Genomic DNA, 25,150 nt, shown 5'->3' on the forward strand with positions numbered 1-25,150 from the left:
TTGTATTACAGCACACACAATGATTCTTACTAATCTTTCTCACCAGGCTGCTTGTAACCTGAAAGATTTCAGAGGTATAAGAGCGACTAGCAGCTGAGAAAAGGAGCATCTGAATGGCTGGGATATCCCTAGGACCATGTCCAGTTTTCAGGCCACTCTCACATTCCTTGTTCTCACTTCCCTCACCTGTATCAAGGCTATTTTAAAAAAATAATATTTTTTAAAAAAAAACCTATCCAAGGGGACCAGCTCCACAGAAATTTTTGTAATTTGTCATCCAAGGCTTCCAAAGTTTTCACCTTCTTGGAGGAACAAGAGAAATCCAAGATCTATTCACCACTCCAGATGGACACTGGAAGAGGCACAGCAAAAATGTAAAATAAAATGTCCCACAAAAGCCAGGAAAAAGTAAGAGTAGGAAATGCAAGAGACTTCATCTGCACTGTAGAAGCAGCAACGTAACAAGAATGTGGTAGTTCACCACCACAACCCTAGAGGAGGACAGGCCCAGAAATACACAGGCCTAACGGCCAGGACAGGACACAAACACATCAAGCACAGGAGCTGGCGGATGGCCAAAACAAAATTTGGCACAGACGCAGCAATGCACAGGGTAGCACACTGACAGGAGGTGAAGTCCCTGCTGGGGATCCCAGGGGTGTGCAGACCCCCTCAGGTCCCCTTCTGCAGGGGAAGGGGAGGGACGCAGCAGGTCCCAGCCTGCAGAGAACACCAGAATCATGCTTCCAAAAACAAAGGGTGAAACCCCTCAGGCAGAGCTTCCTGCCCACCGTGACAGCACACCAGCACCGAGCACCAGCACAGACACCAGTGCTGGAGCCAGTCGCTGCCTGGTACCTCGGGTGCCAGCCAAGCCATGGGGGCAGCCTCCTCCCAAGCTACACAGGCTGTTTTGAGTGTCAGGGTGCCACCTTCCTACCCCCCAAGTCCCTGAGGAGCCCTGTCCTGTGTGCCAGGTGATGTATTAGTCTGTATTTCTGCCCAAACTGGAACAGGAACTGGACAGACAGAGCTGTAGTTAGAGCCTAGCACAGTCTGTATTTAACCCCCACAAACGAGGAAAATGCCCATTACCAACATGAGGAAAGGGTGGCCAGACCCTCTGGAGCAGGGAAAATGGTCGTCCCAGGGTTTAGCCACACTCTGCCTCGGAGGGAGAGGAAGGAAAGGGAAAAAGGCTTTACTTTACACAAATGCCTATACAGGAGGCAAAAGCAGATAACAAGAGAGCTGATGTGTGTTGCTTTTATCTCAATCTACAGGACAGGAAAGGGACATGCTTGATTTACAGCTCCTTTCATCACTGTGCTGTCTGAAGTGGCAACAGGCAAGAAACCAAGCTGACCCCAGGCTGCTGCAGAAGCTGCCAGCTCTGCCATCACACACACACAGGGACCAGGCAAACGTGTTTTGCCCAGGCGGTGCAAACCTTGCCCAGACAGCCACCTGCCTGCTCTCCAACAGCTGCAGAAGTGGAAGGATAAGTTTTCCTCTCAAACATCCCACAGAAGAGGGGATGCAACCATGGGCTATCATCACACAGGAGAGAAGATCTTGCAGGATTCTGCTCTTTTGGAGAAAACCCTGAGCTGTTCCTTCCACCAATGCAGACTGTACATTGTATGCAAAACCAAAGTAACATGAAAGGCCTTGACCTCAGAACAGAGAAACAGGACTTCTCAGGGCCATACATACCGTCAGCATGTACATTGCAAACCCTGGCTGCTATCTTGTCTGTATAAACAATAAATTATTTGCCTTCCTCATCATATAGCAGAAAGGAAAAGGATCTGATGAGCGTGCCGGAAACATCTTGCCCTGCCATCTCCTACAAGCAATTTTGCAGTATTCACTTAGTGCATATAACAAAACTAGATTAATTAGTATATTATATGTGTATCACCACTGCATTCTTCAGGAAAACCATACAGAGTTCAAGATAATATGATACAACTGCATCATTACATTTGTAGTCTGAAGGTGAGCACAGCATCTAGCCATGACTACAACAGAAGTTTGGGAGAAAGCACCATGTTTATAGCCACCATCAACTCTTCAAAAAACTCAACCTAGCTTCAAAGCACAACTTCACATTAAGACACCCTTATGGAGTGCCTTCAAAGGACTGAGAGATTATAATTTCAGGGGCAGGAAGCAAAGCTGGCAAACTAAAGGCAGACAAATTATTTGGTATTTAAGATACAAGAGAGGTTGTCCTTGCAAAACTGACCAGAGCAGCAGCAAAGAGCAACAACAGAAAAGAGCTGAGCAACTCTAAGAAGAAAGAGAAGGTCTTCCTTCTGGTAAATTCAAATGTGTGTCTACTCATCTCTCCTAATCATATGCAAGCAACGTTAATTTTCCTCTGCTGAGCTCCAGGAAATCAGTGAAAATTATTTAACAAAACTAGCAAAAAGAAAAAAAGAAAGTCCCCTTTTTTATCCTGCTAGCCAATGACAGAAGATGTTCTTTTGCCTTCCTGAGATAAAGTCAATAGTGTTTCTCCAAAAGCCACATTCAGGGGAACCACCCTTACATTATTAGGGCTGATAAGCCAACTTCCAGGGATCCTTTCCTCTGCCTTCTATCAGATTCAACAGATGTAATGATAACAAGTGCAGCACTTGATCCCATCCCCTGTCCATGCCCATCTAAAAGAAGAAAACGTCTTCTGTCATAACAGTTCAGTGTCCTTGGTTTTGCACTGTCAACAGCTTCAGAGAGAGGGATAAATGAGTAAAGCCCTCTCAGGATATCCTGCCATTCAGTTAGGAAGGGTTTACTCAGCTTTGCAGTGAAAACTTTCAGCAAAGACCCTGCATTTTGGATTTTTTCCTGCTTGCAGGCAAGCTTCACATGCTGTATCCTTCACTCATTTTCCTTCAGGAGCACAAGAGACTGGTTAAACTATTTGCCTAAGAATGCAGAAGGAATAGCAACTCTAACAAACAATCCTTTTACATCAGAATTTCAGTTCTGCTGTCTGGAGGGCTCTGAAGAAAAAAAAAAAATTCTTCACAATGGAAAAATATCCAGGTGTTTTATTATTTTTTGCTTTTTTGGCTGCAGTGAAGCAGTGCTTGACATCACAAATCCCAGATGAGGTAAGAAGCAGTCTTTCATTCAAGTAATGTACTACTGTGTGCCTGTATTACATTATGGGGCGGGGGCTGTTTCACTGTTACACAGGGACTAGTTAACAGATAGTGTATCTGATAGAAGAAAAATACACTTTAACAGTCACTGATCCCATATGACACTGAATTATAAACCAAGGACTGTGTAATTCAGTCCTGTGAAATAAAAGAAATGCATCTGTTTATTCCAGGTGAGAACTTGACTTAAACAATGTTTTATTAGTATGCTGAAAATGTCTCTAAAAAATGGCAAATACGGCAAAACACTGTGGCTGACCTACTCATCAAAAGCAACAAAAGAAAACCTTCAGAATTTCTGATCAGTCAGAAGACAGAAGCAGAAATTTTTCCATAATGAAAATTATCCACTCTACTAAACACAAGGAGGAAAAGGTGTTTCAGATAGATGGGGGAAAATTCTAAGGAATTGGGGTTTTGGAAGTAGTTGTACAAAGTTCTAAATTTAAGTCTAAAAGATTTGTAGACTTTTGAGGTAATGGTACATTTGTCCTGTACAAATCCTATGGATCTGTGAAATTTCACAATATCTGTTTTCACCACCATCACAGAGAGGCAGAAAATACTGGGTTACAAATCTGAACCAGGAGTTCAGAGTTGAACCAGCAAGGCATTGGCTCATCTAAATTGTCTCACAACATGAGGTTTTAAATTACTGCGTTACAGAGAAAAATCACTTGTGGAAGAGGAAAAAAACAGGTGGGGAAAAATCATGGAGAGAAAAAAAGAGGGAAGCCACTCAGTTTTGTTTTAAATGGAAAAATACTTTGAAATGTGCCAACAAGTACTGGGGAAAGTTTGATCTTTTTCTGTTTCTAAAAAAAGAGCTGCTATTAAGACACCTTTCTTCGATTTTCCAAAACAGCAAAAAGGGAAAATGGAGAAATGGGAGAAAGTGGATGTAACTCAAGCATTTAAACAAATACATTTTTTTAATATAACTGGTGGCAGGGAAAGGGTAAAACACATTTTAATTTAGATTTTACCTTTTCAAGATGTCTTTGAATTTTCTTATTTGAAAAATGAAATTTTGTGGGGTGCCTTTTCATGATAACTTCTGCAGTGAAATAATTTCAGCCACTCCAGAACCTTAGTATCCTACAAGGCCAGTAGTTTATCCTGACTCTTAATGGCTTACTCTGGGCACCTGCAAGTAACAGAACTTCAGTAGTATACTTGATTAAAGACTTAGAAGAATCAGCAAATGCTCCAAGTTCATGGTTCTTCAACACTGAAAGTAGTGATTTAACTCAGTGGAAATATTAATAGGAGTTAAGGTGCCCAGACTGCTCGTTAATGCTCTGTTGGTTCCTGCTATGCTGCGTGACTCAACTCTCCTTAAGGATGGACCAGTAAGGTGGCTGCACTGGTGCTGAAGACAAGGGGTTTGAAAGGTTTGAAGTGTTCAAGCCTGCTTGTGTTGGTGCCTCCTGAGGTGGTTTTAGATGCAAAGCAAGGTGCAGAGGTGCTCTGGTTTGAGTCTGTGGGAACCTCCTGAGACCTGAAGCCCAAAGACCCAGGTTAGCCCAGTGCCCCACCAGCACCAGGCTCTGCCCAGTTGGCTCATCATGGCACTGCTCTCCACTGCTTTGCCAAGTGACTGATCGAGCTGTATCTACCCAGCACTAAAAGTTTCACAACATAAAGGTAACTGTAGATGAGCTGGGGAATGACTCAAGAACAGGGAAACTGGACTCATAGCAAGAAATTCAAGAAGTCCTATTTATTTAGGTGCACAAATAAAATGTACTCTAACCTCAGACTGTAAGTATTCATAGGAAGGAAGTAGCAAAACTGGTAGCAGAACAGCTTCCTACCTGACGTGTGAACTACAGAGGAGCAATGGCTGGAGACTGAAGCAAAACTGCCAGAGGCAAATTAAAAAAAAAGCAACACACCATGGTTTATTTTTTCACAACTTACCATTTCCAAATCAAGTTAATGTTTTCTAAAAGTTCTTCTTGTTCAAATTAATTTTCATGCAAGAACCTCCATTACCCTGTATTATGCTCCTCTGGTATAATTGTCCTTCTGGCTTTATAATCTGGGAAACTACTTAAAACATCATCAGACTATTATTAATATATTTAAATATTTTCAAATTGATAATAATGCTAGAACTGGCCCTTACATACATATACACACACACAGTGGACAGGTACCATTTTTTCAATATGAACATTATGCATTTCCTCACATTGGAAATGTGAGGAAATCCTCACACACTCCACAGGCTGATGCTCCCTCAGTAATCCGGCTTTACTGAACCTATCATTTGTTCCTAAGGCATTCTTCTGAGAAATATGACACTTAGAAGGGTTTATCCTGCAGTGGTTGGACATAATTTGTGCAGAAAGGACTACTGGAAGGCCCTAAATGTGGTCTATTACCTAGTTTAGCTCCAGAGCAGGGAACTTCTGACGAACAGGGTAACGCTTGCAGCTGTGAGTGAGAAAACAGCTGAGCTTGAACTGTCCTTTTTCAGTAATGCCACTGGGGGCAGAGTTAAACCAAGCCAGGGAACTTTTCCCTTCTTTTTTAATCAATCTTCTCCTATTGCAGATGAAGAAGTACTGTAATCAAAAGCTACTCATTCAAATGAAAACTGAATGTGTACCTTGCTCTTTAAACCTCGAAACCCAATGCGTGGCTGGTTACACCAAAATTACCAATGGGACTGGGATACCAGACTGCAGGTACTTCTGTCAAAGCTTGTGTCTCCTTGAATACTGTTCTCCATGAATAAGAAAATGTTGATTCATTTTGCAAATACTCTATGCCATTTTCCTAAGGAACATTTACCATTGGCTTCACCAACTCCAGAGTCCAAGCTTCACTTGGAGTACTTCAAGCCTAAAGTTAAATAGCAAATGGTATGAAAGAAGCTACCAACAGCCTATCAGACTTTTCTTTAGAGTGACTATAAAATCACTTTCTTGTTTATTCTGCATACTTCATATAATTGATCTAAAAATATCAAATTGTATATAAGTATTAAGATATAAATTATACTTATGTATCATACATACCATACCATTATAAATATATATAAATAACAGATTTTTTCAAACTGCCAGTTTGGGAAGGTGTGGGGAATGAAGGGAAGGAAGAAATATCTCAAACCAAATTTGAAATTTTGCCTTTTCAATGAAATGGGGGGGGGAAAAAAAAAGGGGAAAAAAAAATAAAAATAAGACAGTATTTTAGGGGAAATGTACTATTTTGGCCTCTACTTAGCACTTAAAGAACTTTGATATTACATAATTTTTAAAATACTATTTCAAATCCAAATTTAGAGAAAACTTCTGTGCTTAGGTTGCAGAAATGAATAAATAAATAAATAAATAAATATTCTATGCAAAAGAACCAGCTCTAAGGATCTTTTTAGATCTTGATGTGCAGGGTATGTTTTCATGGAGAATAAAATTCAGATCTATGCAACTAAGATTAAAGTGCTCTTCTCTGACACTGAAAGGAGAAGAGGAGTTTAACGACTTCTTTTTTCCCCACAGTAAGCTTGTAAATACTTTAAAGTAGCTCCAGCTTCTTTTCCTCAGGTATTATCTTGAAATTAAAACACAAGTACTTTCTTTTCCGGGATGTCGGCATCGTTGTTTGAAGGAATTTGAACAACCTGAGTGCTGCCAGGGACACTGGGGCCCAGACTGCATGGGTGAGCTCTCTTTTTTTCTTTGTTGTTTTGGTTTTTTTTAAAATAGAATTTGAGAAGAAGTAAAGCAGTGATTTCTCTTCTTTTCAGAAGCTATTGCCCTGAGAAGGTTGCTCCTCAGAATTTATTATAGGATTAAAAATAAACAGCAGCTTTAAGCCAAAACTTCTAGGATTTTGAGAACAATACATATTCAAAATTTTATTTAAAAAGAAAAATGAATAGAAAAATTTAAAAACTCAGACACCTCCTTGGTTTTGAGACTTTCCAAACAGATCGTTTGGAAAATTACTGCAAAATTACTTTTCCTTTGGGAGTATCCCCACAACGGCTTTTAAAAATTTAACTTTTCAAACTGCAAGTTTAAATGTGTCATTTTTGGTCAAAAGTACCCTCTTATCTGAATCTGAAATATTTTCAAATCTCTTTAATTCTTTACTTATTGATGCAAGGATGGTCTTTTATTTCAGCTCAACTTGAAATAGTTTTGCCTTACAAGGTTTTTGAACCTCCAGTGAAGGCTAAAGACCATTACTCAAGCAGGGGTAATCAGGAGTGCCTCTCCTCCCACTGCCCCTTCCTCAGGAGAAGTCTTTCAGCATCTCCACAAGTGCATCAAATCTTGTACTGCTGAGGTTGGCATCTGGAACTGCAGTTTCCCTGCCCAGACAGAGTATTTCCTCCTTTAGTTAATGGTTTAGATGACAGGGTAAAGAACTCATTTAACATCTGTGAAGTCCTTTTGTCCACGAAGTAGATTTTAAAATTATTTTAGCATGGCCCAAGCTATGATTTAAATACCAGTCATTTGTCTACTAAAGTAAAATGGCCAAACCCCCATTTACAGCTACTTCTATAGAAGAGATAGGTGAGTACGTAGCATGAGGTCCTGTCTTCTGAAGATAACCTCTCTTCCTTCAGACAAATTTCCTGGCCCCAAAAAGCAAAGAATCAAGGTCTCAGCATTGTTTCTGCTGTCACTTGGAGGAAGAAAATAACTCTTTGCATTATCGCAATCTCTCTAAGAGTGTACGGAGGGCCTTGAAATGTTGGGAGGAAAGCCTGTCCCTTCCTGAGGCCAGAGAAAAATCCCTGACCAGGGGTTTACTTCACATTTAGCATCTGATGGCTATGACAAAATTAGGTCTTGAATAGCCTCTGACTTCCTCAAACGATAGTGCAGACTGACACACAGTGTGAATGAAAGATTCTCATTCCCCATCCCTCCTCACCCCCAGCCCTCTGTAAAAAGGTGACAAGGAAAAAAGGAAAAGTGTTGGGGGGAAAAGGTCCAGGGAAAAATAACACAGCCTTTTAACAGTGCCAGTGTCAACTGACCAGAGATGCCAAAGGTGGCAGAGCTCAGATGCCCAATATGTGTAACTGATGGGCTTCAGTGGGAGCTAACCCAGCTGTGGGCAAATATTTCATGGCTCCAAAGAAGAGCATGTGTACAAACTGAAAGGTGCACAGCATGGGTCACTGAGTAGAAAGCATTGTAACAATAAAGAAAAAATGAAAAGAAAAAAAAAAAAAAGGCCAAGAAGAAAGATAATAAATCTAATTCTGTCAAATTACATGTCTAAATTATATCTTCTTTACAAGTTCTACCTGCTGCTTCAGCCTACAGGGAGTCAGGTGAAGAGAAGTAATTCAGTGCCTCTGAACACACTCAGGAAATGCTGTATTAAACTCTATGAGACAAAAAAGCTGATATTTTAAAGCTTTTTTTTGGCCTAGGTATAGACAATTGGCCTTTGGTCTCTGACATCTGTAAGAGCTAAGCAGGAGCAACTCTTTCTTATTACTTTTCAAAAAACATCTTCACCAAAATCAAAGATCTTGCTTCTCCCCAGCGTGGGGATGGCAGCAGGTGACTGTGCCAGTATCCCCCGTGTCCTGGTACTACCTCCTGCAGCCCCACCAGCCAGGGGGAGTATTTTATCTTCCTGACCAAACACATACAATCATATGGTAAACTTCTGATAAAGCTGTCCCTTGGTGGTGGTATCAAAACAAGAGACAAGAGGTAGTAAAGACAAGGGGAAGTGTAATGAATATAAACTACAAGAAACCTGTTTTCTCAGCAATTTTAAAGTATTCTTTCCTAGAATTTATACCATAAATTGAGTTTTGTCATTATTTCTCCCTCTTTGTATATTCAATAAAAACATCAGTGCAGGTAATTTTTTTTTCCATTCAGAGCAAATATCAAACAGTTTTCATATGTCAGTCCTAAATATGACATTTAGCTATTACATGGTGACCAGAACATAAGATTCACTAAAAGCCACTTTAAAGATTAAAGTATGTGTATTTATTACTTTACCTCACTTCTGGTTATTTAATCTCAATTCTTAACAGATCTTTTTATTTCAGCACATATCAGATAAACTGCACAAAAATTTTATCTTTACATTTATTGGGTTTTTTCATAAGAAGCTTACTCAGATGCAACAGACCTCACAGACTCATCATTAAGGGATAAATTAATAAATTTTAACAGATTAGTATAAAGCCAAAGACTTCTTGAAAATTAAGTGTGTGTGTGTATATATATCCACTTATTTTTTCATCACTCTGTCCAAAACAAATTAATTTTCATTAAAACTTCCGCACCACTTAACCTCCCTACATCAGGATTAAGTTACTCAGTGGGAGCATAAATCCAGTGCTGTCCATCTCCACCCACACAGAACAGAGTCTCTTAATAAGCAATAAATCTACCAGTAAGGTACAGGAAAGAACCTGTGAAGCAAGTTGGAGTTTGAGACATTTAGATGCCACCTGCATCAGGATTATGGTATTTAATGGGAACTCCAGTTATGGGAAGGAAGGGCTTATGGAAGGGAGTTAATAAATCATTTCCACAAAGAGGCTGCACAACTACAAAAAATAAGGATGTCCCTACAAGGGAGAAAAACCTGATAGAACAGCCTGACTGAAAATTACTGTAATACGCATTTCCTGTAGACAACCTTTCAGTAAAAATGTGAATACTGAAAAAATTCAGCCAAAAAGTAGACTATTTTGACTTTGAAATGCAATTATTGTTTCTTACCCTCTCCTGCTGGCTGGGGTTTTTGCTCAGACTCTGTCTCACCACTCTTTTATATCACTGCCTGTAATCATGGTTTTAGCACCAGAGGATCTGAAGAGTTTAGCACCTTCAGCACACAAGTTTTACTAGCTATCACTGCACATTGATATTTCAGAATAAGGAAGCTAATTTTTGTGCTGTTCTTTGACTACAGCCACTAGCTTGAGTTCCCAAGAGCAGAGAGAGTGATGGTCCGTGCTAAACCTGAAATTCTAGTGAAGAAATCCAGGAAGCTGCAGAACAGCAGCAGTCACTTGAGGTCCCTGTACGGCCCGAAACCCTGCAGCCTCCAAGGCTGCCAGGCCTGGTGTGCAAGGGTCAGAGCTAGCTGACTGATGGCTTAAACCTTTGTCCTTTCTAGCCTGTCCAGGAGGAGCTGCATCACCATGCAACGGGAAAGGACACTGCTCCCAGGGTATAAATGGAGATGGAACATGCACTTGTCAGGTATGCTCTTGCTTTTAAGAAAAAAAAGATCATAGCATGGAAGTTCTCCTAAGAAATAAAGCATATTACATTGTATAAATACATTAGAAGAAAGTATTTCAGGACCAGTAGAGATTATCTGCTTGGAGTTCATTTTTCCTATGGTTTGTGATAAACTTCACATTAGTATTTCTACAGACCTGAGCACACTCAGATGGAATTATTAAGGAGCTCACCTACCTTGTCTTCCTAAAACAGGTGGCTTGAGTTCTTCTGTTTTTTTCAAGTGTGTTATTAGTCATGACTTTTTGCCCTAATTAGAAACCTTATACTTGGGATTATACTCTCAGTACAATGTTCCTTTGTGGTAAGTGCAACGTGCAGTGCTTTGTAACTGCAGCCAAAAAAGATTTTTTTAAAATCAACTCAAATTAATCTTTTCTATCTCCCCCTCTACTGGTTAATTTTTCCACTACATCAAAAGCACATTTGGGGACACGTGAAAAAGAGACAAAGTGAAAAATAGTCAGAAAATACTACATAACAATTGTAAAAATTATTTGGACTTCATAGAATCATAGAATCATAGAATCATAGAATCCTAGGGGTTGGAAGGGACCTCGAAAGATCATCTAGCCCAACCCCCCTGCCAGAGCAGGGTCACCTAGAGTACATCACACAGGAAGGCATCCAGGCGGGTTTTGAATGTCTCCAGCGAAGGAGACTCCACAACCTCTCTGGGCAGCCTGTTCCAGTGCTCTGTCACTCTTACAGTAAAAAAATTTTTCCTGATATTCATCTTAAACCTCCTATGCTCCAACTTGTATCCATTACCCCTTGTCCTATCACTGGTCTTCACTGAAAAAAGCTTAACTCCATCGTCTTGACACTCACCCTTTACATATTTGTAAACATTGATGAGGTCCCCCCTCAGTCTCCTTTATTGTTAATTTGGTATTTAGAACATCTGATTTGGTGTGTAAGAGCTAAAACTTTAAAATAAAAAAGGAAAAAATTATTCAAAAGACAGTGTTTTCTAGACTGCAGTAGTTATCTCTGGTTTGCTGATTGAACCTTTTATGTTATTTTCTTTAGGCAGCTAAAGATGCTGTTTTCAGGCTAAGTATGTATCTATCTATATAGAAATAGATGAGAGACTTAAACTTTTATTTCCATTCTGTAACTCACAGAAAGGATTTGGTGGAACAGCCTGTGAAAAGTGTGCTGAAGATAATTTATTTGGTCCTCACTGCACATCAGGTACGTTTGATCTTGCTTTATTGAAGTGGGGAAAGAAGGTGTTTGAAAGCTGTGTTCAGACACTAAGAAATCACAGTGAAATGGGGAGGGGGTCCAAGGGTTTCCCATCAAGGGCTACTGCCCACTTCAGGGAAGACAACAGGCAGGGAAAACAGGCAGTAAATCAATTCCTCATTCACAATGGGGCTGGATTCAGCTCAGGACTGTACAGACAACACCTAGTGTAGAGCTACAAAAATACTTCAGTCTTATCTTGAATATCTTCGTTATAGACAACAGTCAAATAAATTAGTGCTTAGAATCATCTGAATTTTCATGCAGGTATGCCTCCCTGTTAGCCAGTTACAGTTTTACGCACTTTTCACCCCATACTATGGATTTGCATTTATTTGATCTACATACGGGAGGTTATTATGGTACTTTAAATATTGGGTGGGAACACATCAAATGCATAATTTATAGTGGCTTACAGTGTTTTTGTATGTTTTTTAAATGTATCTACAAACAGGAGATTCTGTGTCAAGGCATGAAATACTCGTGTAGTATTGAAATCAGTGTATCTTCTGAATCAGGCCAAAAGTCCTTCTAGCCTAGTATCCCATATCGGAGGCCAGTAGTTGAAATCTAGGGAACGAGTAGAAGCAGTTAGAAACTGTATTCAAACTGTAGTGTTCAAGGGCTCCTGCTGGATCCATTCTCCAGAAATTATCTGCCTTGCATCTGAGTCCAATTCTGCTTTTGCTTTCCACAACATTCTGTGCCAAGGAGCTTCACAATTTAGTCAGAAGTATGAAAAAGCATTAATTTGGTTTAGTTTAGGGTTTTGGCTGGTAGATCACTCGATTGTTGGTCATACTTCTATTAGGAGAAGCAGAACATTGAGGGAGGAATCAGAGCTATTTGCATTATTTAAAATGTGTATCTATCACAAGTGTATATATTGGTATAACATTTTCCAGTTTTGCATTTTTCTTAATGATTCCCAGTATTTTATTCCCTGCTGAGAATTAAACAGACACATCAGAAAACCACCATGAAGGAAAATATTAAGAAATGTCTTTCTTAAGTGGCAATAGTTCTTTATCCCTAAAGAAAACTCTTTTTTGCCTCTCAAGATCTACATGAAGTTACTTTTAAAAAGAGTCACGAATGGCCTCACTTGAAAGCTATCTGTTTTGGCCTTTCTACAGTAATCCTACACCACTGCTGACTCAAAGGCCCCTTTTCCACCAGCTGTCCACTGGATGCCAGTGTTGATACACAGAAATGTCACTGAGCCAACATTTCCATCAAAATAGGGCATCTGAGTGAATTAAATACCGTAAATGTATTTTTTTTACCAAGAAGCTACTAGAGGATTCAACTACATATTAACATCAGCAACATTTTATACTTCATCTTTCAGATATTTGAGCTCCTCCAATTTTTCTAATCACCTGTAAATACTTCAAGTTTGTGATTAACTGCTTTTCAGCAATACCTTACACATTCCTGTTTTTTTTATTAGAACTATTAACAAAGGTAGAATATTACTAACTGATTAAGGTAGGTGATTGCATGAACACAAGATATGTTTGTAAAGAGAAGAGGATACACTACATCACTGCAGCTTAAACATTAAGTCAATGATACAACTCTTTACATCTTTGAGGCTTTTACAAGTGTAACTGTACAGGGCCTTTTTAAAAAGGGTCATTACTATAACTGAAGTAGTTATAACTAAAAAGCTTTTAAAGTATGCATAAGGCTTCAAAAGCATTTATAAAGAGTGTCTCATAGTTGTTTGGATTCCAAATAGGGAGTCTTCTGTGCATATTGTCACAAGGTTTATAACCAGAAATGGCAGAATACAGGGAGCAGACCAGAAAAAAGCTGGAGACCTATACAATGATTAATCATGTCTTTAACTGCAGAAATTCTCTTTGCGGGGTGGGTAGGGGGTATGTCAGGAAGTCACAAAACTCAGCTCTTTTGGAGGTGTTTGAGAGAGATACAAACAGAATTGATGCAAAAATGAGCAATTTTTCAACAGTAATAAAAATGGCCTATGTTGCACACTACATTCAGTTTTGGCTCAAGACCATATGTCAAATTTACAAGTTTTATGGAATTAGCAATGGATCAGTTTGATGTTTATAGCTTGTGTCATGAAGATTTTCAGGTTCCCAGGCTCTTAGCCTGCAAAAACCAGTATGTTATTTACTGATGTATTTGAGTACTGATCTTCTTATTAATGGAAGCCTATAAATTCAATAACTCAGGTCAAAGTTCAGTTTTGAAAAAGTGTAATATTCAATGATTGTTGGCCAGGACACTATCTGCTATGGGTAACCACTAATGATGTATTTCGAAATACCACTATTAATCAGTAAAGCCAATCCATGTCTCCCTATAGTTTGTGACTGCCTTCATGGAGTATGCAACAGCGGAATTACAGGGGATGGAAGATGCACTTGCCTGTCTGGATACAAAGGGCTCAGCTGTGATCAGCGTAAGTAGATTGCTTTCTGTATATTTAACAGCTCCAATACAGTTTGGATTGGTGAGGAAAAACGTAAAATTAGTCTCAGGTTAGTCACTCTACAGCAATCAACCATACACCGAACTGCAAACCCTGTGTGTGAGCTCTCACAACCATCATCACCACTTCAATCACCAGAATAAAGACCACAGCAATGGGATCGATGATCCCTAGACCAGGAATACCTCGAACTGGTATTCCGCAGGATGCAAGATCTCCTGGCACAATGTGCAGGCTCAGCTTAACCTGTCACCCTCTGTCTGTCAGCAATAGCTGAATGCGAGGCCTTGCAGTGCCCTGCCAACTCCAGATGCACTGCCTCGGGTGAGGATGGAAGACAACTGCAATGCACATGTCTGCCCAGCTACCACAGGGATGGAGCAAAATGTGAACGTGAGTAATTTTCATGCCCACTGGGTTCTTTGGATACACCATCACTAGTATTGTAGTTCAGATACCGAGCGCACTTTTGAAACGAATCTCACCACTGTCTTGACTAAATTGTTCTTAGGTTCACACCCTGAAGCAATCTTAGGTTGCACATACTAGATTTCTTCTGAATGAAAATAAACCCTAAAACGTGCTCCAGAGGCACATCAGTCTGACAGATTAAAACTAGTAAACTCCCTTGATATATGTAGTGTGGAAACTGGGTCATCAGTGCTTACAAATCCATTCCTATCACGTCACTGTACTTGCTAAAGTTCAACGTCATGGTTTGCTTCCATAAAAACCAGCAACAGCAACCAAGGCCTATTATTTATTGTGTAGACATCATGTGGTGGCTCAGCTTCATCACTATGCATAAACTCTACAGACAAGCTCACTTTAGCTTTCCTATTTTTTATGAAGGGTAACAGCAACTCAGCTACAGGTAAAAGTCTACCTTAAAGTGGTCTTTATAGACTCCTCAACTTGCCACTGAATGCTATAACTAACTGTATCACAAGAGTCTCTATTTACATTATGTCTTACAGCACCAGATCTTCCTTCTAGACCAATTGCAATGGAGAAAATGGTTGTATCTGATGCTGGAAGCACTATTTAGTAAATGCTGGCTTAGATCAGGCCAGAAATACAACACTTCTCTCCAGGAATTATATGTACATTTATATTATATATACACATATCTATTTACACTATATAATTCAACTCTCTTGGTCCTAACTGTGGTGCAGTCCTCTCTGAGTAGGCTTGAACAGCATCCAAGAGCAAGACATCAGAAAATCATTCCTCAGGGAATGTGAGGCATCATAGAAAAGTGAGAGAAAAAGAAATTGCAGAAACCTGCAGAGAAAGAGGATGCTAATATCACTACCTCTTCTGGGTTTTGCATTGATGCAGCCTGCATGGAGGTAGCTCCTCTGTCCTAATGCCTATAGATACTGGGGTTACCTGTGGCTTAAGCCAGTGTCTTTTCCATTTGATTGGCTCAGAAGTAGAGAACAGGAGGCTCCAGCATAGCTAAGCACATAAATGAGGATAGCAGTGGCTGTCCCAGACTCAGCTTGGAGATGGCATTGCTTGCTGTCAATCTGAGCATGTGAATGTGTGTATGTACACGATTTCATGCTGGAACAGTAGAGAAAGCTAGAAAGAGGAAAAGTGAGCATTGACGACTCTCAGTTGCAGCTGAGGGAGAGGAAAGGGAAACCAGTGAGCAGCATCACCTTCTAGCTGAGTCTGGGGCCTGCCACCTTCTAGCTAAAAGGCGTGCTTGACCATATCCTAAACTGGACACAAAGGTATGAGAAGGTGCTTTTCAAGCACTGCTGGCCTATGAAGAAGAACAAACAATGCTACTGCCTTGAAAAAAAAGGGTTCATAGAACTTACTAGTGAGCTTCCAGTCACAGAACTTACTAGTGAGCTTCCAGTCCAGTCCTGAAACTACAGCAGCGTGGAAGACACAGCTAAGGTACTTGCTGGTCAGTGTTCCATACAGCTGAATGGATGACATTCTACTGTTTAATTACTGGAAAGAAAACAGCCAAGGCCTATGGTATTGAGAAATACTTTCCAGTAGATCTAACACCACTGAAAGCTTGTATGGACCTTGTATCACCTACCTGACCTTCTCTGGTTAAAATCAGCCAGAGAACAAGGAAATAGTTGTGATATTTTAATGAGCACATTACAAGTTTTAATCTGTTTATAACTCAATTTGCCAAGTTAAGAGATCAGTTCTGTTTAAAAGCAAACAGTTCATTGCGACGTTAGCATAAACACATTCCTCCCTTCTGTCCTCATACCACCATGATACTTCAGACTTGGCTGTTACGAGAAGTTTAGTCTACTTGGGCTTTGTTTGGCATGAAGGTGCTCTGGCAAATCCTTGTCTTCAATTTTAGAACCACAGTCAATAATTCATTTGTTTCATTTATTTTTTCACAAGCTATCAACCCATGTTCCAAAAAGGTCTGCGATCCTAAGGCCGACTGCATTTACCTTGGACCAAATAAGCACAAATGTACCTGTCGAGAAGGTTACAGAGGGGATGGTCAGATCTGCTTACCCATAGACCCTTGCCAAGAAACATACGGGAATTGCCCTGCAAAGTCCACCATTTGCATATATGATGGTCCAGGAAAGGTCAGTGTTGAATGGGTGCCCCAAATGTTTCCTGTGTCAACTACCTAAGAAGAAATAATGCTTTCTCTCCAAAAAGAACCAATGAGTGTATGGGAACAGGCCTCAGAGGGGCCAAGCTCTGCTTCTACCTTTGGCATAAGCCCTACCACTGATCAGGAATGAGTTTCTTTACCTTCCCTTTCTCAATGTATGAATATCATGTTTCCTCCTATGAAAACAAGAACGGCAATAGTGTCATTCTTCCTAGAATACTTTGGCTCAGATTTGCCTCCCCAAAATGGAGGCACTGAAATGAAGCTTCTCCCCATTAAATTTTGTCTCTCTGACCACAGGGAACTTGTAAGACCAGTAGGGTCCTTACACAGGTGCCACAGAAATATGCCTAAAGTTAGTGTATTTAGGAAAGAAGTAGCCTGGGTCTGGGAGGACAACCAATGAAAGGCACTGTATAAAGGCTGCATATTAATCATGTTGTTGGGAACTGAGTCAGATTTCCACGTGTAAAACTCCTGCCACCAAGAAAGCAAGTCTTGGGAAGACCACACCTGTTTTGCCTGAATACCATGAAGAGCCAAAAAGGGACTTGGTCATGCAGGATCATTCTGCAGTTCACAGTCATATAAGTTGCTCCTCTGAGGTGTCTCAGTGAGCTGCATGTGGGTGGCACACACAGGCTGGTGGGTACAACAGCAGTGCTGAGACACCTCGCTCATGAATAGTATGCTTTGGCACTCATTTTGGGAAGCAGAGGCCTGTGGGAACAGAGATAAAAAAATTTGACCTACCCACACTGATTTTAAATGTTCTCTTGTCACAGAAGTGAATCCAAAGGGCTTTATCTGAAGGAAATTTATCTGCAAGCCACTAGTTTTCTGGAGTGGGTAAAACATAGAAGGGAGTTGTATAAACATTGTTAAGCTTTATACTTGCAACTGAATTCACCAGGTGATTAACTAAGGCTTTGGAAGCTCACTGTCTTTAAATCCTAGTTTCAGAAAGTATGCTGAAATCCTCTATTTATCTATGTCTAATTTGTCTCTCCCCTCTCCCACCCTTCTGATATAGTCTCACTGTGAATGCAAGGAGCATTATACAAACTTTGTACCTGGGAAAGGATGCAGCATGATGGACATCTGTGAAACAAACAACACCTGCCATAAAAAAGCGAAATGCTCAATGGTTGCACCAGGACAGACCATGTGAGTCTTCTTGCTCATTAAAGACTTCTCCTAGTTTCTCCCTCCTCCCCTCAGTAAACAAGCTGCTAAAACAAAACCAGTGGAGGAACACCTCGTGAAGTTATCATTAATGGTTTCTTTATCAAGGACAAATTACAACATTTAATGTGGTTAGGATAAACCAGTTAGCATAGTGTTTGATTTCATCCAATTGTTAATATCTATTAAGTTTTATTTATATAGTACTCAGAGGTCATTTTTACACTGCTAAATGAAAAGGACCAAGACTTCTGTTTCTCAGGGCAAGCAACATGGTCTATCTCACAGCTAAAGTCTCTCCTTCTTCCAAAACAGAATAGCTGCCTCTTGGCAGTGGTCCCTGGCACATCCTATGCCTTCAGCTGTGCCTGGGCACTGCCTGGGAAAATGCTGCTTGATGTGGGCCAGAAACATGCCAGGGAGCATGCTAAAAATTAATCAGCATTATCACAGGACAGGACTGGAGATCTAGCTCTTTTTAGTATACATATACAGATGCAGCTAGCGAATCTGATCCCCATGCTGTGAAAGCAACACCAAACTCAGCAGATTCCCCAAAGCCTCGAGTCAAGCATGTGGGAAACTGCAAAACCTCTGGCAGAATTTGTTTTCCTGTACAGAAATTTGCTACACAGTGGTTAGGAGGAAAGTAAGTTTTAACACCAAACTTAACAAACCTATCTTAAGTCAAAGAATTTGGATTACATGTTTCTGTATTCCAGTGATGGCTAGTACTGAGTTTAAAGAGGTGTCCCCAGAATGTCAGTTTTCAGGAGCTGAAAGTTTAAATCTGAAAGGCAAGACAGGCCATTAGCTGTAAATTTGGAACAAACTAGTTATTGTATAGATCCACAGACAGGAAGTATTCTTATTACTTCATCATGCAGCTTTCTCTTACAGTGTAGTATCAACTTCACCCCTGTGTAAGTTACAACAAGTTTATCTAGAATATCCCCTACTTCATTCAAGAGCATACTATACTACTTCAACTGCACTTAGTATTTACTTACACTATACTTAGTGTACTACACTGCTATACTGCACCACATGAGTAGAAAATTTAAAATAAAATTCCACATTCCATAACTCAGGCCCTCTCTTTCCTAATTTTTCAGTGTTTCATTGTTGCAAGTCAATTTGCAACAGCTGAGAGTTTTAGAATGAGAAAATTAAAAATTTATATCTGGGGGGAGGAAAACAAGCCATCCAAATGCTTTGTACATCCCTCATTCAATTACCTTTTATGGCAAAGACAAATACAGAAGAAAGAATTGAGATTCAAATCAAACTAAAACTATCTATATGGAAAAAAAAAATAAATAAATTCTACTGAATCATTTTCAGCTAAGTAAAATCAATTTATGAAACACAAACATTGTGAAGAAAAACATTGATTGATAAATGTGGGCACAGTAAATTGCCTCTGATAAGTGACAGACACTGTACTTTACTGTATTTTGGCTGCATCCCAGATTTTAAATGTATTGGTTGGGGGCTTGTTTGGGTGGGTGTTTTTTTTTACTACTTCTAAACCACAAAACTGTTACAGAGGCCACAATCCTGCATTGCTTCCTTTCTTTTATTTCTTCTTTTTATTAAAGACTCAGTTGTGCTGTTAGCTTCCCCCACAATAGAGTCACTTCTACTTTCTCAAGAATCAACTTGTTTGTACAATAATAAATCTTCTATTAAGACAAAGATGTAGAAAAGACAAACATTTAGTTTGTGAGCATAACACAGCAACTTTTTGGAACATCAAGATGATCTCTGTTTTCTATTCCCATATAGATCCTTCCTGAGTGAGTGCTGACACTTTCTGTGGCATTGCTTCAGCACAGTAGTTAGTGCAGCATTACATTGCATATTAAACCATAACCTCTCTGGTTTCCAAAAAGAACTGGCTTTCCCTCAACTAAATGCAATAATTTTCTTTTTTAATTTCTTCTTTTTACTCTGACTCTGTCTTCAATGTTAGAAATTAGTGGCTTCATAAACCAAAACTCTATTAAACACTTTTCATGTAAGATGGAAACAGGAAGTTGCGCTCCCCTTTTCCAGAGGTACAATTCTCTTACCCCTCCTGAGCAAGCTGAGGTGGTGTCAGTTCCCATCTTTTTCAGTCCTGCCTATACTTTTTTGGTTTGAATTAGAAGGGACCTTAAAATCATCAAGTTCCAACCCCTCTGCCATGGGCAAGGACACCTTCCATTAGATCAGGTTGCCCAGAGCCCCATCCAACTTGGCCTTGAACACTTCCAGGGAGGAGACATCTACAACTTCCCTGGGCAACATGTTCCAATGACTCCCTCCCTCATAGTAAAGGATTTCTTCCTATTGACTAACCTAAATCTCCCCTCTTCCATATTTAATCCATTACCCCTTGTCTTCTCACTACAAGCCCTTGTAAAACGTCTCTCCCCAGCTTCCCTGTAGGCCCCCTTCAGGTATCAAGCAAATAAGTTTAAGCAGGGCTTGTGGTAAAGCTGTTCCTCGTCAGAGGCACCCAACCCTTAGAGTACCCAGTGCATTCAGAGCAAAACTGTTACAGACAGATGCAGTAGGAGTTGCAAAGCAGACCCTCCAGACAAAGAAAAGAGAGGGCTCACCATTAGAGATGCATCCTACAAATTTCAGATGCTTTTAGACTTCTGTTTTTACTCCTCCAGACTGACTGATGCAGTCAGTTATCCAGCTGGTCCTTCCCAGGCCTGGCCACATGAAGTAAATTACTCCACTGGAAGGAGCAAGGGGACAGACAGGTTGAAGGAGCTAATCTGGAATTGTGACATGCTTTCCTTTGGCAGCCAAATCCAAGCTGTGCTACTGGACACACACAGTTATAAGCAATATTGTCCTCAGAAATTTCAAACTACATCGGTATTCCTGCAGTTCACTGTGCCCCTGAAAATGACAGCCAAAAAAAATTCCTGTCTTTAACCACCTGCTTCTTTATGACTATTTACTGAAAAAGAGAGAGAGGTTTATTTTGAAACCTTGAGCTGATTTGTGCAAGGTTTCAAGAGTAATCTATTTTTCTCTACTAAACTATTCCTCAGCTCTTTTGAAGTCTCAGGTTTTTTTCTTCTCTGCTCAGATGTGAAGAGAGCTATGTGCATCAATACAGCAATATTTATCCCATCAGCAAAAACAAACAAACAAAACAAACAAACAAACAAACATTGCAGCCAGCCCCCAGGAAACATCTGCTTCTCTCTCTCCAAGCCCTAACCCCTTCAGCAAGGCTCAACACTCATACCCTTTTCCCAAGAGGTCCTCTTAAAAAGAAGAGGAGAAGAAGGCTCACCATCAGCATTTCATCCTAAAAAATGAGGATGCTTTTAGACTTCGATTTTTCCCAGGATCAGAAGGAGTCAAAGCTTGAACCTCTTGGCCAAAATCTAAGGAGCCTTCTGATTTTGAAAGCAGCCCACTAGTTCTTGAGGGACTGTGCAGATTTTTAAATGAGATTGATTTCACTGAGGGAGCAGCTACAGTAGAGCCTGTACATGGGAAATGAGAGATGAATTAGCATGAGGTTCATACTACTGTGGGGTGTGAATGGCAGATGTGTGTTTGTAACAACCAACACATGCAAATTATTAGGTCATTAGTTACATAAAGAACATCTTTTGCCTGTGTGGAGTAATGTTCCTTCTCTGATGGTGCCTTTAGAAAAAATATCCAGATAGATGAATCATGGATAGGGCTTGCAAGAACACTGAACCTGCTGGAGGCTTAATTAGGAAAGGTGCTATTAAAAGCCAGTGTTTAGCAACACATGCCATATAGTTGTTTAACCTCCTAAATATAGATTGGGTTTCTTTCAGTGCGTGCTACAGGTTGGCAAGTGCCTGCTTTAATTTTAGCACTGAAGATGGGTAAATGATTGAGCTGACACCACCAGCCAGTCTCCCAGAAGCAGCCAAGCAGGGGCTGGTTTTCTGAAAAGTGCAACAGAAAGAGTTGAGACTGGCAAAACCAGCAGGCATCAGTGGCCCCTCACACTGACGCAGGCTTAAAGACTCCAGAATGTTTAGGAATTACTAACCACATCTCTGAGTGAGTAGTCAAGCTGACACAAGATCAAGGCACATGCAAGTCCTAGTTGCTCTTTGAAACTCACAACCGTTTGTACCTGTCAGCAACTAATAGCAAGCACCCATCAATCATGTTGACAGCCAACAATTTCTTCCCTGCCTCTCTCACGATGCCAAGTCTTCCACAGCCATAAGATTCAGTTGTCATCAAGTGTGTTCTCTTCCTCATAGGACAGAAAAGATCAGACTGACATTTGAGGTTGTTCTTCCATAAATTTCCTTTAGGTTTTGCCTTGGCTGCAACATGCTATTTGACATGCAGCCCATTCCAAGATAGTGAGGATATTGAGCCCACCTGGAGACACTGTCTGTCACTCTCACGGACACCACCACCTGAGCCTGCTTTGAATGTACGTAGGACTGGGTCAAACATACAACGCTGACACATCTCACAGGCTGGAATCTGCAGGGGACAGCCAGTGTGTTATGACTGAGATGCTATTTCCAGTGCAGAGACAGCAAAATCATAAAATACACATTTGAAAAAGCACGAGGTTTTGTGCTTCAGTAGCTTCAGAAAAAAAAAGATGTTAACGTACCAGTATCATTGCCCAAAATGCTTGTGTTACTTGAAGAGCAGAGTAACAACCACTTTGCTTTCTTGAAATAACTGACAGCTCTGCCTCCCTTTTTCTACCAGTCCCATGCAGCTATTGCAAGAATGTGGGGAGTTGCCATCATCCCCTTAATACATAATTACCATTAATCCTACCAAGTCCCACATAGTGAGTGGAGGCTTCACATAACCACACACACAGAAGCAAAGATTAAACTAAAAATCATTGGTTGTTCCTGAAAATGTGGTCTGAGAAATGACAGGTAACACCTAGAGCACATTGAGTGGAAGCCTGACTGACACCACAGGGCATCAGCACACAACTAAAAGGACAATCCCTTTACAGATGCACGTGCCAGGAGGGCTCCGTGGGGAACGGATTTGTGTGCTACGGAAACATCGTGGAGCGCCTCCAGGACCTGAATGCTGAAGTGGGAGGACGGTGGCAAGGCAAACTGACATCTGCTCTATCACTCGTGGGTGAGTGACCGCATGCCAGCAGTGAGGTCCTGCAGAGTGGGTGGATCTTGCTCTGTCTTCCCCCAACACCTCCAGCTGCAAGAAAATGCTGCTAATAGCACGACACAGGGTGCAAGCTACTCACTGTGGGCTCCCCCTGACCACCTTAAGCTGCCTTCACTCATCATGCTGTGCAACCTGCAAGAATTCCTGAACAGATGTTCCTAAACAATTTCCCACAACCCCTAACATATAATTTGGTATCACCAGTGGGTTTTTCCCCACAGTGGGATAAGAGGGGTCTTCCCACCTCCTCTCCTTCCCTGCCCTCACTGATTTGAATAATTGAGATTTGATCTAGAATGATGCACAGAAGTGCACCAAAAACATCAGGAGTCCCAATTGGGTCCCTCTTCCCCAGTTCCCAGTCATCAGCAGTGGCATTGCTTTCATCAGAAAAGGAGAGAGGAAGGTGGAAGAAACTGATGCCATCCATGGTCTCCATCACAGACTCATAGAATCACAGAGTTATTACAGTTTGAATATATTTTCTTTTCCTTATTGTTTGAGTAGCTGGTGGTGTCTGGAAATGGCTGAAATCATAGAATTATTTTGGTTGGAAAAGACCTTTAATATCATCAAGTCCAAGTGTTAACCCAGCACTGCCAAATCCACCACTAAACCATGTCCTAAGCACCACATCTACATGTCTTTTAAATACCTCCAGGGATGGTGACTCCACCACTTCCTTGGGCTGCCTGTTCCAATGCCTGACAACCCTTTCAGTGAAGAAATTTTTCCAATCACAGAAAGGTTTGGATTGGAAGGGACCTTAAAGATCATCTAAATTCAACCCCTCTGCATGGGCAGGGACACCTCCCACTAGACCAGGTTGCTCAGAGCCCCATCCAACCTGGCCTTGAACACTTCCAGGAAGAGGGGGAGGGGATGCACAACTTCCCTGCATGACCTGTTTCAGTGTCTCACCACCCTCACATTAAATAATTTCCTCCTAATGTCTAACCTAAATCTAAAGTCTACTAGTTTAAAAACTGTACTCCTTGTCCTATCACTATATGCTCTTGTAAGAACTCCCTCCCCAGCTTTCCTGTAGGCCTCCTTCTGGTACTAGAAGGCTGCTATAAGGTCTCCCTAGAGCCTTCCCTTCTCCAGGCTGAACAACCACAACCCTCTCAGCCTGTCTTCACAGAAGGGGTATTGCAGCCCTCTGATCAACTTCATGGCCCTCCTCTGGACTAGCTCAAACAACCCCATGTCCTTCTTGTGTTGGGGGCTCCAGAACTGGACAGTACTCCATGTGGGGTCTCACAAGAGCAGACTAAATGGGCAAAATTACCCCCCTTGATCTGCTGGTCACACTTCTTTTGATGCAGCCCAGGGTAAGGTTGGATTTCTGGGATGCCAGCACACATGATTTTTAAGCCCCCTTCCAACTCAAACCATTCTGTGGTTCTATGATTGCTGGCTCATATTGAGCTTCTCTTCAACCAACATCCACAGGTCCTTCTCAGGGCTGTTCTCAATCCATTTTCTGCCCAACCTGTATTTGTGCTTGGGATTGACCTGACTCATGTGCAAGACCTTGCACTTGGCCTTACTGAACTTCATGAAGTTGGCACAGGCCGACCTCTCAAGCCTGTCAAGGTCCATCTGGATGGCCTCTTTTTCCTCCTGCATGTCAATCACTCCACACAGCATCGTGTTGTCAACAAACTTGCTGAGGGTGCACTCAGTTCCACTCCTCATTTAATCAACAAAGATATTAAACAGATGCTAATACCCAATCTAACCCTCCCCTGGCACAACTTGAGGCCTTTTGTTCTCTCACTTGTAACTTGGAAGAAGAGACCAGCATCCTCAGGACTCCACATCAGAACACCTCAGTCACAGCTGGGGGTCTCTAGGTTTCCAAATTGACTGCAGAGGTGAGGTGGAGTCCCAGTCAGGGTTCAGAACCTTCAGCCTTTCACAGTTACTGCAGCCACCTCCTTAAGAGAACAGCATAACTACCTTCATTGTCTTCTGTTGCAAGGCCACAAATGTGAGCTATGAACAA

The 25,150-nt window shown here is 41.0% G+C and overlaps 1 protein-coding gene across 1 annotated transcript in view; it reads left to right on the forward strand.

Moving 5' to 3' along the window:
- Positions 1 to 2,804: 2,804 nt before the first annotated feature.
- The window catches only part of STAB2 (stabilin 2), an 88,300-nt gene continuing 65,954 nt past the window's right edge, over positions 2,805 to 25,150 (forward strand). The window contains exons 1-10 of the mRNA XM_051621270.1: positions 2,805 to 3,125; positions 5,739 to 5,872; positions 6,734 to 6,849; positions 10,308 to 10,393; positions 11,563 to 11,632; positions 14,028 to 14,123; positions 14,421 to 14,546; positions 16,548 to 16,744; positions 17,810 to 17,943; positions 22,961 to 23,094. Coding sequence (XP_051477230.1) covers positions 3,042 to 3,125; positions 5,739 to 5,872; positions 6,734 to 6,849; positions 10,308 to 10,393; positions 11,563 to 11,632; positions 14,028 to 14,123; positions 14,421 to 14,546; positions 16,548 to 16,744; positions 17,810 to 17,943; positions 22,961 to 23,094 — 1,177 coding nt within the window. The 5' untranslated portion in view covers positions 2,805 to 3,041. The remainder of the gene's footprint in view (positions 3,126 to 5,738; positions 5,873 to 6,733; positions 6,850 to 10,307; positions 10,394 to 11,562; positions 11,633 to 14,027; positions 14,124 to 14,420; positions 14,547 to 16,547; positions 16,745 to 17,809; positions 17,944 to 22,960; positions 23,095 to 25,150) is intronic.

This window comes from Apus apus, chromosome 1 (genome assembly GCF_020740795.1).
Source record: "Apus apus isolate bApuApu2 chromosome 1, bApuApu2.pri.cur, whole genome shotgun sequence".
NCBI classification, from domain to species: Eukaryota; Metazoa; Chordata; class Aves; order Apodiformes; family Apodidae; genus Apus; species Apus apus.